The 13,506-nt window shown below is 44.2% G+C and overlaps 1 protein-coding gene across 4 annotated transcripts in view; it reads left to right on the top strand.

Annotated features, from left to right (window-relative positions):
• Positions 1-13,506, top strand: part of Srgap2 (SLIT-ROBO Rho GTPase activating protein 2) — a 205,438-nt gene that overhangs the window by 177,057 nt on the left and 14,875 nt on the right. For all 4 annotated transcript variants that reach the window (XM_051204128.1, XM_051204127.1, XM_051204129.1 and 1 more), the window contains exons 14-17: positions 2,542-2,619; positions 3,334-3,468; positions 5,511-5,616; positions 10,849-11,073. In XM_051204128.1, the coding sequence (XP_051060085.1) occupies positions 2,542-2,619; positions 3,334-3,468; positions 5,511-5,616; positions 10,849-11,073 (544 nt within the window). The remainder of the gene's footprint in view (positions 1-2,541; positions 2,620-3,333; positions 3,469-5,510; positions 5,617-10,848; positions 11,074-13,506) is intronic.

The following is a 13,506-nucleotide window of genomic DNA, read 5'->3' as shown; positions in this document are numbered from 1 at the left end:
AAAACCTGTGCATAAGACTATTTGCTATAGCATTATTCGTAATTGCAAATATTAGAAGCATCCTGAGGGCCCATATGTAGAAAAGTGATGGAAAAACTTTTGGTATGTCCATACAGTGGAGTAGAATATCACTGTGAAGATGGTAAGAGTTCTATAGGCTGATAAGAGAGAGTTCTAGGATATATTGTTAAGTCAAAAAGCAAAATACAAAACAGTGTGTACTCTGCTTTCACGTAAGAATGAAGATTTATAAATATATTGACTATATATGAATCTTCTCATTTCTAGAGAAAAATACAGGAACAATAAGTCTAGAGGCTAGTATTTTACTGGTTGGTCATTACAAGTAAACAGTGGATGCAAACAATGGAGGCATGGAAAATAAAATAATGAATATATTCTCTTGTATGGTTTTAATTTTAGATGATGTTAGTGTTTTCCATATACAAAAGATAAATAAATAAATAAGAACTAATATGTGAATAAAAGCCTAAGTAGAATGTGAACAGTAACAAGTAAGCCTAGCTACATTACAGATGAGGAGAATGGATTGTTAATAAATAACTTTAGAAAACAGTATTTTGATTCTAAGACTTCAGACTTACAGTTTAGTTGGTGGAGTTCCTACTGTGCATGGCAGCACATGCCTGTAACCCCACAGCTAGCTATATGTGGCCAGCAGAGACAGGCAAATCACTGAGCCCCATTGCCTGGCCGGCCCAACGAAAGCAAAGAGCCTGAAGTCCAGCAAGGGATCTTATTCCTAAAGTAGCAAAGTTAGAGAACAAGAACATCAGGAAGAAAGCTGATATTGACCTCTGACACACACACACACTCACACACACAGTCACACTCACACACACTCACACACAATCTTGCATACTCATACAATAATAACTGGTCCTACTAGTAAGTGATCCTAATGTAGGGCATCCATTCTCTAGGAGAACTGAAAACCAGACTGACGTAGAACTCAGTACTTAGGCCAGTTGTCTGATTTCCAACAAGCTCATCTCCCATTTGTTCTTCCCTGGTCCCACAGGCCAAAGCTACATTTCCTTAGCCATCAAAAGTGCCCAGAAGCACTGAGGTAACCCTCCCAAGAAGTTATGTAGCACTTCCCCAGCTAAAACACACCACGTAGCCTGGTTTAAGATGACATTTCCTCATACCCCGTGTTTCTGATAAGTCCTTGGGTGTGTTTCTGTTTCTGTCAGAGCCTTGCTATTTATGATACATTCTGTGTTTAAACAACAACTTCTGGCTCTCATACCCCATTTGGTAACTAACATAGTACTAGTACCTCACTGATGGAATTTTAATATCGCTTGCCATACTACGAGGACTATTTTAGAGATTCCCGTAGAGGGACAAACAACTTACATCTTATTACAAGCCAGGTAATCACATTCCCTTGCTTCCTTCCAGTCAGATTCCCCACACTTTCAGTCTTGGCCTGTGCAGTATAGTTTCAGAAATCTAACTAATGGAATATAGCTCCCCTCACTTCAAGGGTAATTCTGAAACAGCCAGCAGAATACAGCATCATTCTGTTTGTTTTGTTTTTCTAAAATCAATCTGAGGTTTATGCAAGGCTTTCAGAGGGTCACAGAGAAACGTTGACAAAGGAGATCTAGGCTTGGAGAAAGACTGAAAGCCCTGATACAGCCAGGGATACTAGCTAAGCCCCCTCGCTGGACCAGTCGTGATGATGTTACAGTTTCGTGTGTGGTGATCTCTAAGCTGTGTCTAAATACAGGCAGGCCAGGGTGGTTCCCTCCCATCCCCTGCACTTGCATACCCATAGCCCCATGTCCGTCACTGAAAACGGAGTCTGTGATGGCAGCCACAAGACGATCTTTGAGCTCTGGTCCTGGTTCTTCCTGTGTAACTGAAGGCTGGTCATCATTCACCAGTCTCCTCATCTAGAAGATGGGATTGCTGTAAACCCTGACCTTGTAAGGTTATATGAGGACCAAATATTTTATATGAAAGTCAGTGGCAGTAAGCATCCATGACTGTCTCCTCCAGCAAAACCATGAGAAGAGAGTTTTTTGTACACTTCATAATACAGTCTTTACGTGTTTTCTTTCGGAAAGTTAAAATGCTGAAGACTCATAACAAGCTCAGCCTTTCTCTGCTAACTTCTCTAATGGTGCCTAATGCCTTGCCTGTGGGCAACAAGAAAGCACCAACAAGTGGGTTCCCCATTCTACAGGTAGGGACAAAAAAACTGTAGGCAGGAGCAGCAACACCCCGGGAATCTGCCTTGGAATCCCAAGAGGGTGTGAGCATCCTTTCCCTTAACCCTCTGACCAGAGGCTTTCCTTACACTAATGCCCCGTAATCCCACAGAGACTTTCCCAACATCACTGCCCTGTTTTTCTCCTTTGTCCTAAACCAGAAAAGACAAAATACTTAAATATGTGGTACCAATGGAGATGGGTATTCTACTAATCCTTGGCCTTAGGATTACTTGCTTTTTTTTTTTTTTTTTTTTTTAACCTCCATTTTGACCACTCTATTTTTGTGTGTTTCTAGGCCTACAACATGAAGGGATTTTCCGAGTGTCTGGATCACAAGTGGAAGTGAATGACATAAAAAATGCCTTTGAGAGAGGTGAGGTGGGAATAGACAGCCGGAAGAGATGAGACAAATGTGTCGGCCCTTGTGGAGATGGCTCCACCCTTCCCCTAGAGTTCCCAAAGCTTAAAAACCTAAGAGGTTGCCTGTTATGTTGGGGCATGCCCCAGCTTCCTTCTTTCTTAGCCCCGCCCATCCTGCTCATTCCTGTGATGATCTGCCAAAACCCAAGTAGTTACTATGTAGACAGGCAGTTACTGGCCTCATCCAGAACCCTTGGTGGCAGCTAATATCAAGGCTAATGTGCCTGCTCATTGTCTCCCATTTATCATCTTGTGGTCTATTAAGGTAATGGGCAAGCTTTGGCAGTTTCTGTCACTGTAATGGATATATATAGTTTCAATGTAAGGTTGGGGTTGTCATTAAATTTAATTACTTGATATGACAGTTTCCATTGCGATTCTGGGATGACTGTTCTGTCAGTAGGTGTCCTCTGATATGGTGGTAGTCCATGAAGCTGGCCTCCGGCCCCGCTTCCCCTCCATCAGGGGCTCAGTTTCCTCCCGTTCCATGATTCTTGTTAGAGAACAGTTGCTTGTTTCCATTCCCAACCCACAGGAATGTCCGTTGGCCTCATCAGTCCGCCGCATCGTGGCTGTCACGCTGGGTAGAGAGATAATGAGATGCGGATGCAGTGATTTGCCTAACTCACTTATTTTCCTTTTGGGGTGGGGGGCTGCCTATCTTCAGGAGAGGACCCTCTGGCTGGGGACCAGAATGACCATGACATGGACTCCATAGCTGGTGTCCTCAAGCTTTACTTCCGGGGGCTGGAACACCCATTGTTTCCCAAGGACATCTTCCATGACTTGATTGCCTGTGTTAGTAAGTATCATCGTACCCACAAATGGCAGTAAGACATTTGGAAATTTCCATCCATTTGTTTCCTCATGAACTTTTCAGTCAAGTTTTTCTTTACTTATTTCTTCCAGTGAGAGTCACCTCTGTACATTTGCCGTTTTATCCCTGGAGGGGGAAAGAGAATGAGTGAACAGTAATAGTGTCGAATCCAAGTCAAGACTGCTGACTTTTTCCTTTCTAATTTATCTCAGTCATTAATTCCTTCACATCTCTGGTCTATCGTTTTTTAGTAAAACGCTTTTATTTTCATCCATCTTAAAGCTTGCATACAATGTGTGCGCTGTTAATAGGACCAGAGAAAGCTAACCCCTGAGCCTGTTCCCTCCTTATTTTGTATGTACCACGGCTTACCTGCTGCTACATGTATTCACATGTGTCTGTGAACAAGAAAAGCCCCTCTGTGTACTTGAAAGTACCATTGTACCATTTACTATTTTCCCAGAGAAAGGTCTCTTGTTTTCTTTGGAGTTCCCTTTTAGGGCTTGAAAAGTTATTCCTACACATTTAGTTTATTCATGATACTGGAGGATCCTATCACTTGGTTCCATGGAAAGCAATCCATGGAAATTTAAATTAAATCAAGTCATGCAGGAAGCAGATCGTCCTATTTAGGGTTTCTATTGATGCGATTAAAAACAAAACAAAAAATGACCAAAAGCAACTTGAGGAGGAAAGGGTTTATTTCATCTTACACTTCCATCACTAAGAGGAGTCAGGACAGGAACTCAAACAGGGCAGGAACCTGGAGTCCAGAGCTGTGCAGATGCCATAAAGGAATACCACTTACTGGCTTGATCCCTGTGGTTTGCCCAGCTGCTTTCTTATAGAACCTGAGACCACCAGCACCCACAGTGAGCTGGGTGCTCCCACATCAATCAAGAAAACACACGGGCTTACCCATAGGCTAATGTGATGGGGGCCTTTTCTTAATTGAGATCCCCTCTTCCCAAACGACTCTAGCTGGTGTCGAGTTGACATAAAGCTGGCACTATGTAGACCCTATCTGAATGATGGCCCCAGAAGGTGAAGAGAATAAATTCAGAAAAGACTATTCCCAGGCTGGACAAGGGCTCCATGCTTCCTAAATTTTCAGTTTGACCCAGCGTTTGCTCTGAATACTTACTTGTTCCTCTGTCAGTTGTTCTGAGAAAAGCCAGGGCATCTGGGATACCAGCTCTCTTTGTTTGTTGCCCACGTATTTGTGAGAGTCTGATTCTGATAGATGGAAGTTATGTGGATAGTTACACACATGCGTTACTTAGGTCATATCCTCATGTAGTTTCCAAGACTGGACCTAAGTGAAGTCTCTTACCTTGGGCTGGAGTTGCCAAGAAACACTAGAATCCTCAGCCGCCTGGTTCTTCCTACTCTTGCTCCTAATCCAGTATTTGCTGTTTCTTATTCAGATAAGACAGCCAGATCAAGTCCAGTAGGAGGCTGTTGATGACAGAGACCACAGGCAGATGGCCAAATCTGTATTAACCTGACCATAGCACAAAAGTCAGGAATCTTCTCTGGTCTTCTTCACAGATTTTACTACTTATCCGGGATCCTGATCTCTCCTCTCTCTAGTCAGGCTCTGTTCAGATCTACTTTAGATAAGGGAGGTAGAAGCCAGACTTCTCCAGAGGAGGAAGTGGTACCTGTGTGTACTGGGGCCAAGGAAGGACTTACATGTGTGGGGCCCTTCAAGACTGAGCATTCAGTAGTCATGATAGGCTTACGGTCAGCTCTATGTCTGTCACTGTTACATTAGAGGGGGACGCACCAAACTGGTCTATGCCCATGGAGCATACACACAGCCTGAGCCCTGTACCAGTCAGGCTGTGTGGGTCCCCACAGGGTCTCTTGCAGCAGCCTCATCCCACAGAGCATCCACCACCAGGGCTTATGTGGGCTAGCTCTGCTTGCTCTATGGCGGACACTGCTTGTGGAAAGAAATTTCTTACTGTTCCTCTCCAGGATTGCAGTCACACCAGAGGTAACACATGCCTTTCTTCTTTCAGCAATGGACAACCTACAAGAGAGAGCTGTGCATATCCGGAAAGTCCTTCTGGTCCTGCCCAAGCCCACTCTGATTATCATGAGATACCTCTTTGCCTTCCTTAATCAGTAAGTAAGCTTTCACAGTGACAAGCCTGGCTTTGACTACCCAGGACGTTCATGTGGGTCTGTGTCTTATCATCCATCCTAATAGCATCTGCCATACATCAACTACAGTGCTGGGCTGTTAAAATGTGATGTTGAATGGAAAAAGAAAGGCCTTTTATCATTAGATCATGGTCCAAGGAAGTAAACAAACAGTAGTATATACATCAGGTAGAGTAGGTGCTAAGGAGAAGAAAAGAATAAAGATGGGGATAGAGTTAAGAGATCCTAGTGGACAAAGGATGAGAGACGAGCTGGTTTAGAGATGTGCTTGCCAGAGAGGCCTTCTGAGAGAGGCGTAAGCTGTACCCTGAAGGGCACAAAGGGGGCCTATAAGGACATTGGAGACTTGAGGGTCACAGTAATAAATAATCAGTTAGAATCTGGGAAATGACTTAAAAGCCTTTAAAGAGAAAAATGGTGTGGCCTGACGTTTAGGTATTCATTTTCGAATCTGCCAGTTACTTTGTGGAGAAGTTACTGCAGAGGGTCAAAGAGAAGAGAGACCTAGTCCAAGGCCATGGCATGGTCTAGCTGAGATGTTGGTAGACCAGATGACAGAAAGGGTCAGGCTGATGATACACATTGAGCACGGGGTGCGACAGGCATAGCTCACCATGTGTTGTCATCTATCACCATACTGGTTCTAGGTTTCCATGTAGCCAAGAAATAGTTCAATGGATTCCTGAATCCATCAAAACAGGGAAACCAAGATAAGTCAAATGGCCAGATATTTTAGTTTTAACACATACCTTGTGAATATGAAGTTTCATACACAGTTTTTCTTTAAAATGACTACAACTTTAGAGTCCGTTTCACAAGCCTCACTCATCCTGTTTAGACATTCATGATTGGCCTGGCCTGGCCTGGCCTGGCCTTATAGGTATATGGGATTAGTGGCCCCTGCCTAAGACCTCATAGGGAAGTCCACATCATCACCTATCCCAATGCAGAACCACAGAGAATCCTGACTCTAGCCTGCATCTCCCTTAGAGTTGAGTCTGACTGAGTCCTAACTCAGCCCCCCTTGAGATGAACTCCTCATAACTCATTAGTGTGCTCATCCGTAGCCCGGAAACACTGCTTGCTACTCCATTAGTCAGGCCCTTTAGGGCCCAAGTCACTGTTCACATTAACCATGCCTATCCTTAACCCAAGCCTTGTTTGTCCCCCGTGAACTAGGAGCATGACAGAGGCAGCCAGATGGACCAGCTGGTAGAAACAGGGAAGACATAAATTAACCATTGTTTTTCCTGGACTTTCAGAGGAGAGAAACAATAGAGTAAGCATGATGCAGTATGAGAGACAGTGACCATTATTTAAAAAAAAAAAAAAAAAAAAAAAAAAAAAAGGCGTGGAAATGCTACTAATCCCAATTATTAATTTGTTTGTGTGTATATGATTTTAAAAATATTGTTGTGTGTATATAATTTTTAAAATTATGTAGGAAAGGTGAAGCATTTATAATCATGGTGTTTCTAAAAATAGTACCATGCAAGATGAAGTTTGAAAAGTCTTCACGGGAAGGGGACAACTGATAATTGTGCAGCTGCCAACAACTGCATCAGGAGTTGGCAGGTGGTTCCTCACGGAGACTTTATCTGAACCCTCACTTTGGGGATGCACACTTATCCTCACTGAAGTTTGTTCTTGGATTGTAAAAGCTCAAGGAATCAAACTTAAGTATCTATAGGCGGGCACTTAGATGCATTTAAGAGTCTCGCCTGCTGTGAAGATGATGTTGAGTTAGGGCTATGGATCTCATCTGAATGCATAGCCTGGGGAAATTCTGCCTCTAAGCACACAAAACGTGCCTTATTCATACAGTAGGATATTGTTTAGCCATAAAAATGAATGAAATATTGACACTACCAGGTGGATAAACCTTTAAAACACTGTGTTGAGTCAATAAGCCAGACATACACACACACACCCTAAATATTGTAAGGTTCCATTGCATTTGTGTGAAATCTGCAGAACAGGCGAGTCCATAGAAATGGGAAGTAGATTCCTGGTTGCCAGGGACTGAGAAGAGGGTTGGAAAATAACTGTTCAGTGAATACCAGGCTTCCTTCAGGGATGATGAAAATGTTGTGTAACTTAGAGGCAATGGCTACATAACATTGTGAGTATGTTAAATGCCACCAAATTGTCTACTTTTACTTATTATTTTTATTTAGAATACAAAGTGGTGGATTGCATTATGATCATATATATATATATATATATATATATATATATATATATATATATATATATCATTTTACTTTGTTCTTACTTGCCCCCTCCCAGCTGTCCTTGCCAGGCCTCTTCCTCTTTCAAAAAGAACCTACTTCTGCTTTCGTGTTCCAAACATTCCACTACCCTTCCTTGTTTTCTCTTCCCCTCCCTTTAGGCCTTTCCCTAGTCCCTTTTCTGTTCCACATCCTACACACACACACACACACACACACACACACACACACACACACACACACACAGAGGTAACTGAGAATCTGTTGCACACCAGTCATCAAGAAGATCCCTGACAATAAATGCTGGGGAAGATGTTGGGAAAGAGGAACTCTTACAGAGACTGGTAGAAATGTAAACTGGTGCCGCCACTGTGGAAATCAGAATGCAGGTACCACAAATACTAAATAGAACTGCCACATGACTCAGCTAAAACACTCCAGAGCATATTCCTGAAGGATTCTAGGTCAACACACCACAGACACAGAGGCATTCCCGTGTTTACTGCTGCACTATTCATAGTAGCCAAACTATGTACCTAGGCTAGCACACACACAAACATCTATGGCAGGAGTTTGGAGCAGAACCCGTGGAGGAATGGTAGCTGCTGACCTGTTCCCATGTACAGCTGTGTGTCTTTACACAGCCCAGGCTTACCTGCCTATGGTACAGGTCACACTGATGGGAGCAGTTCTTCAGTTGAGGCTCCTTCTCCTCAGACGAGTCAAGTTGACAACCAAGATGAGCGGACACAAAGCCCCTGGCCCTTGTTTGGTTCTGTTTTGATTTGGTTTGGTTTTTAATGGGAATCAGAAGATGTACATAGATTCATGAGACTCCAGCTCTGTACAAAGGTATGTCCTCTTCCAGATCCTTGTCACCGTGGCCTCCTATGAACTGGACAGTCTTTTCATGGGTGGGGGCAATGATACTTCACATCCTTCATCTGTTGTAGAACTTTCTCCCAGGTTTCTTAGGAATAGAGTGCTTCTCTTTAATTATCACACTTCCCAGAAACTCTGGTTTCTTGTTACTAAAATACTATCAGATCACATTAAAGAAACAAGGCTTTACTGAGTTTTCTGTCTCTTAAGATACCAGGACCTGGCTAGCTACATCCTTAGCCTATAGCATCTTGTGTGGGTCATTTCTGCTGAGGTTATCAAAGTAATAATCTCTCCTGTTTCTCTGCAGTTTTAATCTGATGATGAAGCAGACTTATAAAGTCCCCCAATTTTTTTCTAAACCTCTGTTTTCTTTTAACTCTGAGTCCAGAGAAGGATTTTAAAATTAAATCTTTAGTAATTCCTATAAGCTGGATATGGAGGTACAGGACTGTGATACCAGTATTTGGAAAGCTGAGCCAAGAAGACAGTGAGTTTGAGGCCAGACTGGGGTACATAATGAATCCCTGCCTTAAGCAAAAACAAATCATCTTCTGAGAAGCCATCTAGCCACTGAGCAGATACCTTTCCCCACGGGCCTCTACTGCATTTAGTTTTGATACTGTGGAGTAGTGCTTCTCAGCTGCTAATTTCCATAGCATTTGGTCACACCATGCCATGCCATTTCTGATGTCCTACAGTGATTATAGAAGGCTCACAAGGTACGTGTCAGGTTCTCTAGCAGAGGAGAAAGCCATTTGTTAGATGTGGGGCACATTAGATATAAACTTCACCCAATCCAGAATGTCAGTGGTATCCAAAGGCCCTAGTTTCTTTTGAGCATCTGTCAGAATTGGCTACTGAGAAGCTCTTGCTGATAACCATAGGTAGAGGATGTACCCCAAAGTCAGCCTAGCCGCCGGTGCTAGGACAGGCAGTGTCTTAGTCAATGTTTTGACCATGGCAACTCTAATAAAGGAAATCATTTAATTAGAGCTTACAATTTCAGAGGTTTAGTCCATTGTCATCATTGTGGTAGGAAAAGAGGTGGCATGTAGGTAGACGTGGTAAAGGTAGCTAGGAGTTCTACATCTGGATCCACAGGCAACGGGCTGGCTTGGGCCTTTGAAACCCAAAAGCCCATGCCAAGTCACACACTTCCTCCAACAAGGCCACACCTCCTCCAATCCCTCCCAAGAAGTACCACTCCCTGATGACTAAACGTTCAAATATCTGAGCCTGTGGGCCACTCTTACTCAGACCACCACAGGCATGGACCCATGGGGACTCATCGAGCATGGTGTGGTTGAGTGCTTGGGTCCTTGGCCAAGGCTGGGGTGTAACTGGCGCAAATGCTGACTGATAATGGGAAGAATCTCTAAATAAATAAACAGTAATGAATTAGCCTACATCCAAGGGAACTCCAAGCAGGATATAAACAGAATGCATAATTAATTCCTGGATATAATAACACAAGGGGATATTATGAAAATGTTAAACAATTGCATTAGCTGTTCCAAAAAGAATTCACTGTCCTGGTGGAATAAAAAAAAAGTTAATCAGCTGACTATATTTCTAGTAAGTATAGAATTTGGAATAGAAAATGCCCAATAATTTAATTCTTTTGTATGCATGCATAAAAGCATATGATGTACAGTTTCTGCATCCTGTGACTGTCTCTCAGAGCAAGCTGAGGTTCCCATCTGCTTGATAGCTTAGTGAGTTGTCTGTGGAAGCCTTATCCAGTTCTGCAAAGTGTTATATGGTATGTTCTCTAAGCAGAGTGGCTCTGATGCATAAGGTCAAAGGCAAGGGTAAAAATAAGGATCTGATTGGGGAACTGGAGAGAGGATGGGACCGCCAGCAGGTCTTACATCTTTCATCTTTCCTTGGCTCCTGAGTAACCGTCAGCAGCCGCTCTCTTCTCCACACCTGACTATTCAGAAGGCCTCTGATGCCCAGAAAGGCAGGTGGCGGTTTGTGGGCTTAGACTTTCCTTCTGGCAATGTCTCTTGTGTGTGTGTTTTCTGGGCATTCATGTGAGAGCTTTCCAATTTCCCCCATTTCCCTTTTCCTCCAGCTTATCACAGTTCAGTGAAGAGAACATGATGGACCCCTACAACCTTGCCATCTGCTTCGGGCCCTCACTGATGTCCGTGCCAGAGGGCCACGACCAGGTCTCCTGTCAAGCCCACGTGAATGAGCTGATTAAAACCATCATCATCCAACATGAGAACATCTTCCCGAGTCCCAGGGAGCTCGAGGGCCCCATCTACAGCCGAGGAGGAGGCATGGAGGATTACTGGTAGGGGCCAGGGAGGGGAGGAAGGAAGCAGTGCCTGATGGTAACTGGTTTAGGACCCAGATGGGCAAGCAAAACCCAAAGGGAAACAGCCAGGTCCTCCCCTCCACTTAACAAGTTCTGCAGGTGGCAGGCTCTGGCCATTCTCCACCTCAGACCTACCTGCAGAATAGCTGTCACTTCACCACCTCCCATGTTTTTGAGTGTTGTAGGCCTAGGGACCATCCTGAAAGATAATGACAACATAAAGGAACGGAGCTTTTACAAAGTAGCATTTAGACCTGCTGTTCGTCAGGCACCAGTGCCCAAACCTTCTTGTGATGGAAACAGAGCTGGGCCCCAGGGAATCCTTTTCCTAGAAGGAAGAGTCTGTGTGTGAGGCAAAGTCTCCTGACTGTAAGATGGCACACTAGAATGATTTCAGGAATTTGTGACAAGAAAAATGTGTAAATGTATTTGGGGTAGAGTAGTACAGTTCCACCCTCCTGGGAAAGTATGAGATATATAGACACAGTTTTTCATGACCTAGCCTGAGCACAGGGTTCTAAAAGGAACCTCTGGGTACATTTGTGTTAGACTGCCTCTTTTAGATGAATGAATCATTTCAAAAAAAAAAATTTTGAAATACTACTCCCCTTTTACAGATAAATTCCTTGCAACCCAGAGAAGTCATGGCAACTGTTTCAGCCCACCCCAGTAATTGGGAAGTCAACCATGATCACCTGTTGTCTAGGATAAGGCTCCATCCAGTACCCAAACAAATAATGTAATAACTTTATAGTGCCGTTTTTCACTAAATCAAAGGCAACGCCCTTTCTCTTAACCCCGGGTGTCCGTACTTTCTCCTTTCTTTCCTAAATGGTTTTTCAATAGAAGCTGAAGACATACGCCAGCCCAAATCAAATCCCACCTAAATGTAACATCTGGAACCAGTTCTTCCAGCCCTGGTACTGCTAACCACAGTGGAGAGGACAAGGCATATGCCTACTTAATTAGCAGCCGGTTGGTCCACGATTCTCCATGACCCCTTCAGAACCGCTGCCCAAGGGATGAAGAGAATAGCATCTGTGCCTCTGTGAACTTCCTGTGGCAGTGGCATCCTCAGATCCACTCTCTCCTGGACTTCTGACCCTAGGTCCACATCTGAGTAGCACCTTAGGTGGCTGGCTTAGAGACAAAGCTTTCTGTCACTGACAGGTGTTTCATGGTGACTGGGGCTGTTGGCCCATCAGTGAGCTCCAAGGATATATTCTCTTTGCATGAGTAGTTAAGAGCTATGGAATGGTCCTTCGGTTCTTGCCTTCCCTTGTAAAGTTGACCTTCACTTCTTAAATATCAAATCCCGGCAGGTTCTGGACCATTAAGGGGGCATAGTGCTCCCAGCTCCCAGTCCCATGGGAGCTTTCTTCTAGTTTTCTCCCAGGTGTTTTCCTCTGCCTTTACCCCATGTGTTGTGTATGTGATACTTACTGGAATACCACATTTGGAAACACTGCACAGGTAATCAGTGGACATTGGTACCACTGTCCCTGGCCTTGGGGTTCTGACCGGATACGTCCTCAGCTGCAGCCACTAAGAGCACCACCTGTGAGCATTCACTACGTTCCCTTTTAGAGGGGCCCTGTCCACCTCCCTTATATTTCTCTCTCCCCCCTCTCTTTCCTCTCTTCTCTCTTTCCTCTCTCTCTTCTCTCTCCCTCTCTCTCCTCTCCCTCTCTCCTTCTGTCCTCTCTTTCCCTCTCTCCTTCTCTGCCTGTTTCTCTGTCTCCTCTCCCCTCTCTCTCTCTCTCTCTCTGCCTTTTCTCTCCTACTGTTCCTGTCCCCCAGAAGCTAGTATCCCTCTTCTTCTCCCCTCTTTTCCCATTCCCTTTCCCCTAATTTAAAAAAAAAAAAAAAACTTTTTAAAATTACAACATCGCTAAGGCAACCCAAATCCAGGAGAGTGGCCAAGAGACCAGAGCCATCAGGGAGAAGAGGCAGCAGACTGCTCTCCACGGCTGTGGAAAAGTACATTCTGACAACCTTCTAGTCTCCAAACTGGGTTCTGGTTGCCTGGGGCCACTGCTGGGACCTTGGACCCCAGGCGTTGATAGGGCCAGGCATGTTGTCAGGGTTAGAGGTGTAGGAGGAGAGAAATACGGGAATTTAGGACTATGTGGGACCTCAAAGGGTATCATTCTTTTACCATGGTGCAGATTTCAAAGTGGAAAGCCCAGACCAACAGCACCAGCTCCTGTGGGACCAGAATGAAATGCTGACTCTCCAATCCCAGACAGATCTTATGACTCAGAAAAGCTCAGCGTGGGGATGATGTATGATTTCTAGCAAGCCCTCCAGGGCTCCCTGCAGGGGGGAAACGGATGCCCTGATACCTTTGTAGGTGCACAGGAATGAATCTCCACGCTGGGGAAAGGGTTACCTTTGTCCTGTGCATCA

Source organism: Phodopus roborovskii, unplaced genomic scaffold (assembly GCF_943737965.1).
Source record: "Phodopus roborovskii unplaced genomic scaffold, PHOROB, whole genome shotgun sequence".
Classification (NCBI taxonomy): domain Eukaryota; kingdom Metazoa; phylum Chordata; class Mammalia; order Rodentia; family Cricetidae; genus Phodopus; species Phodopus roborovskii.
The sequence above is the reverse complement of the archived record's forward strand: the minus strand, read 5'-3'. Positions and strand labels throughout refer to the sequence as shown.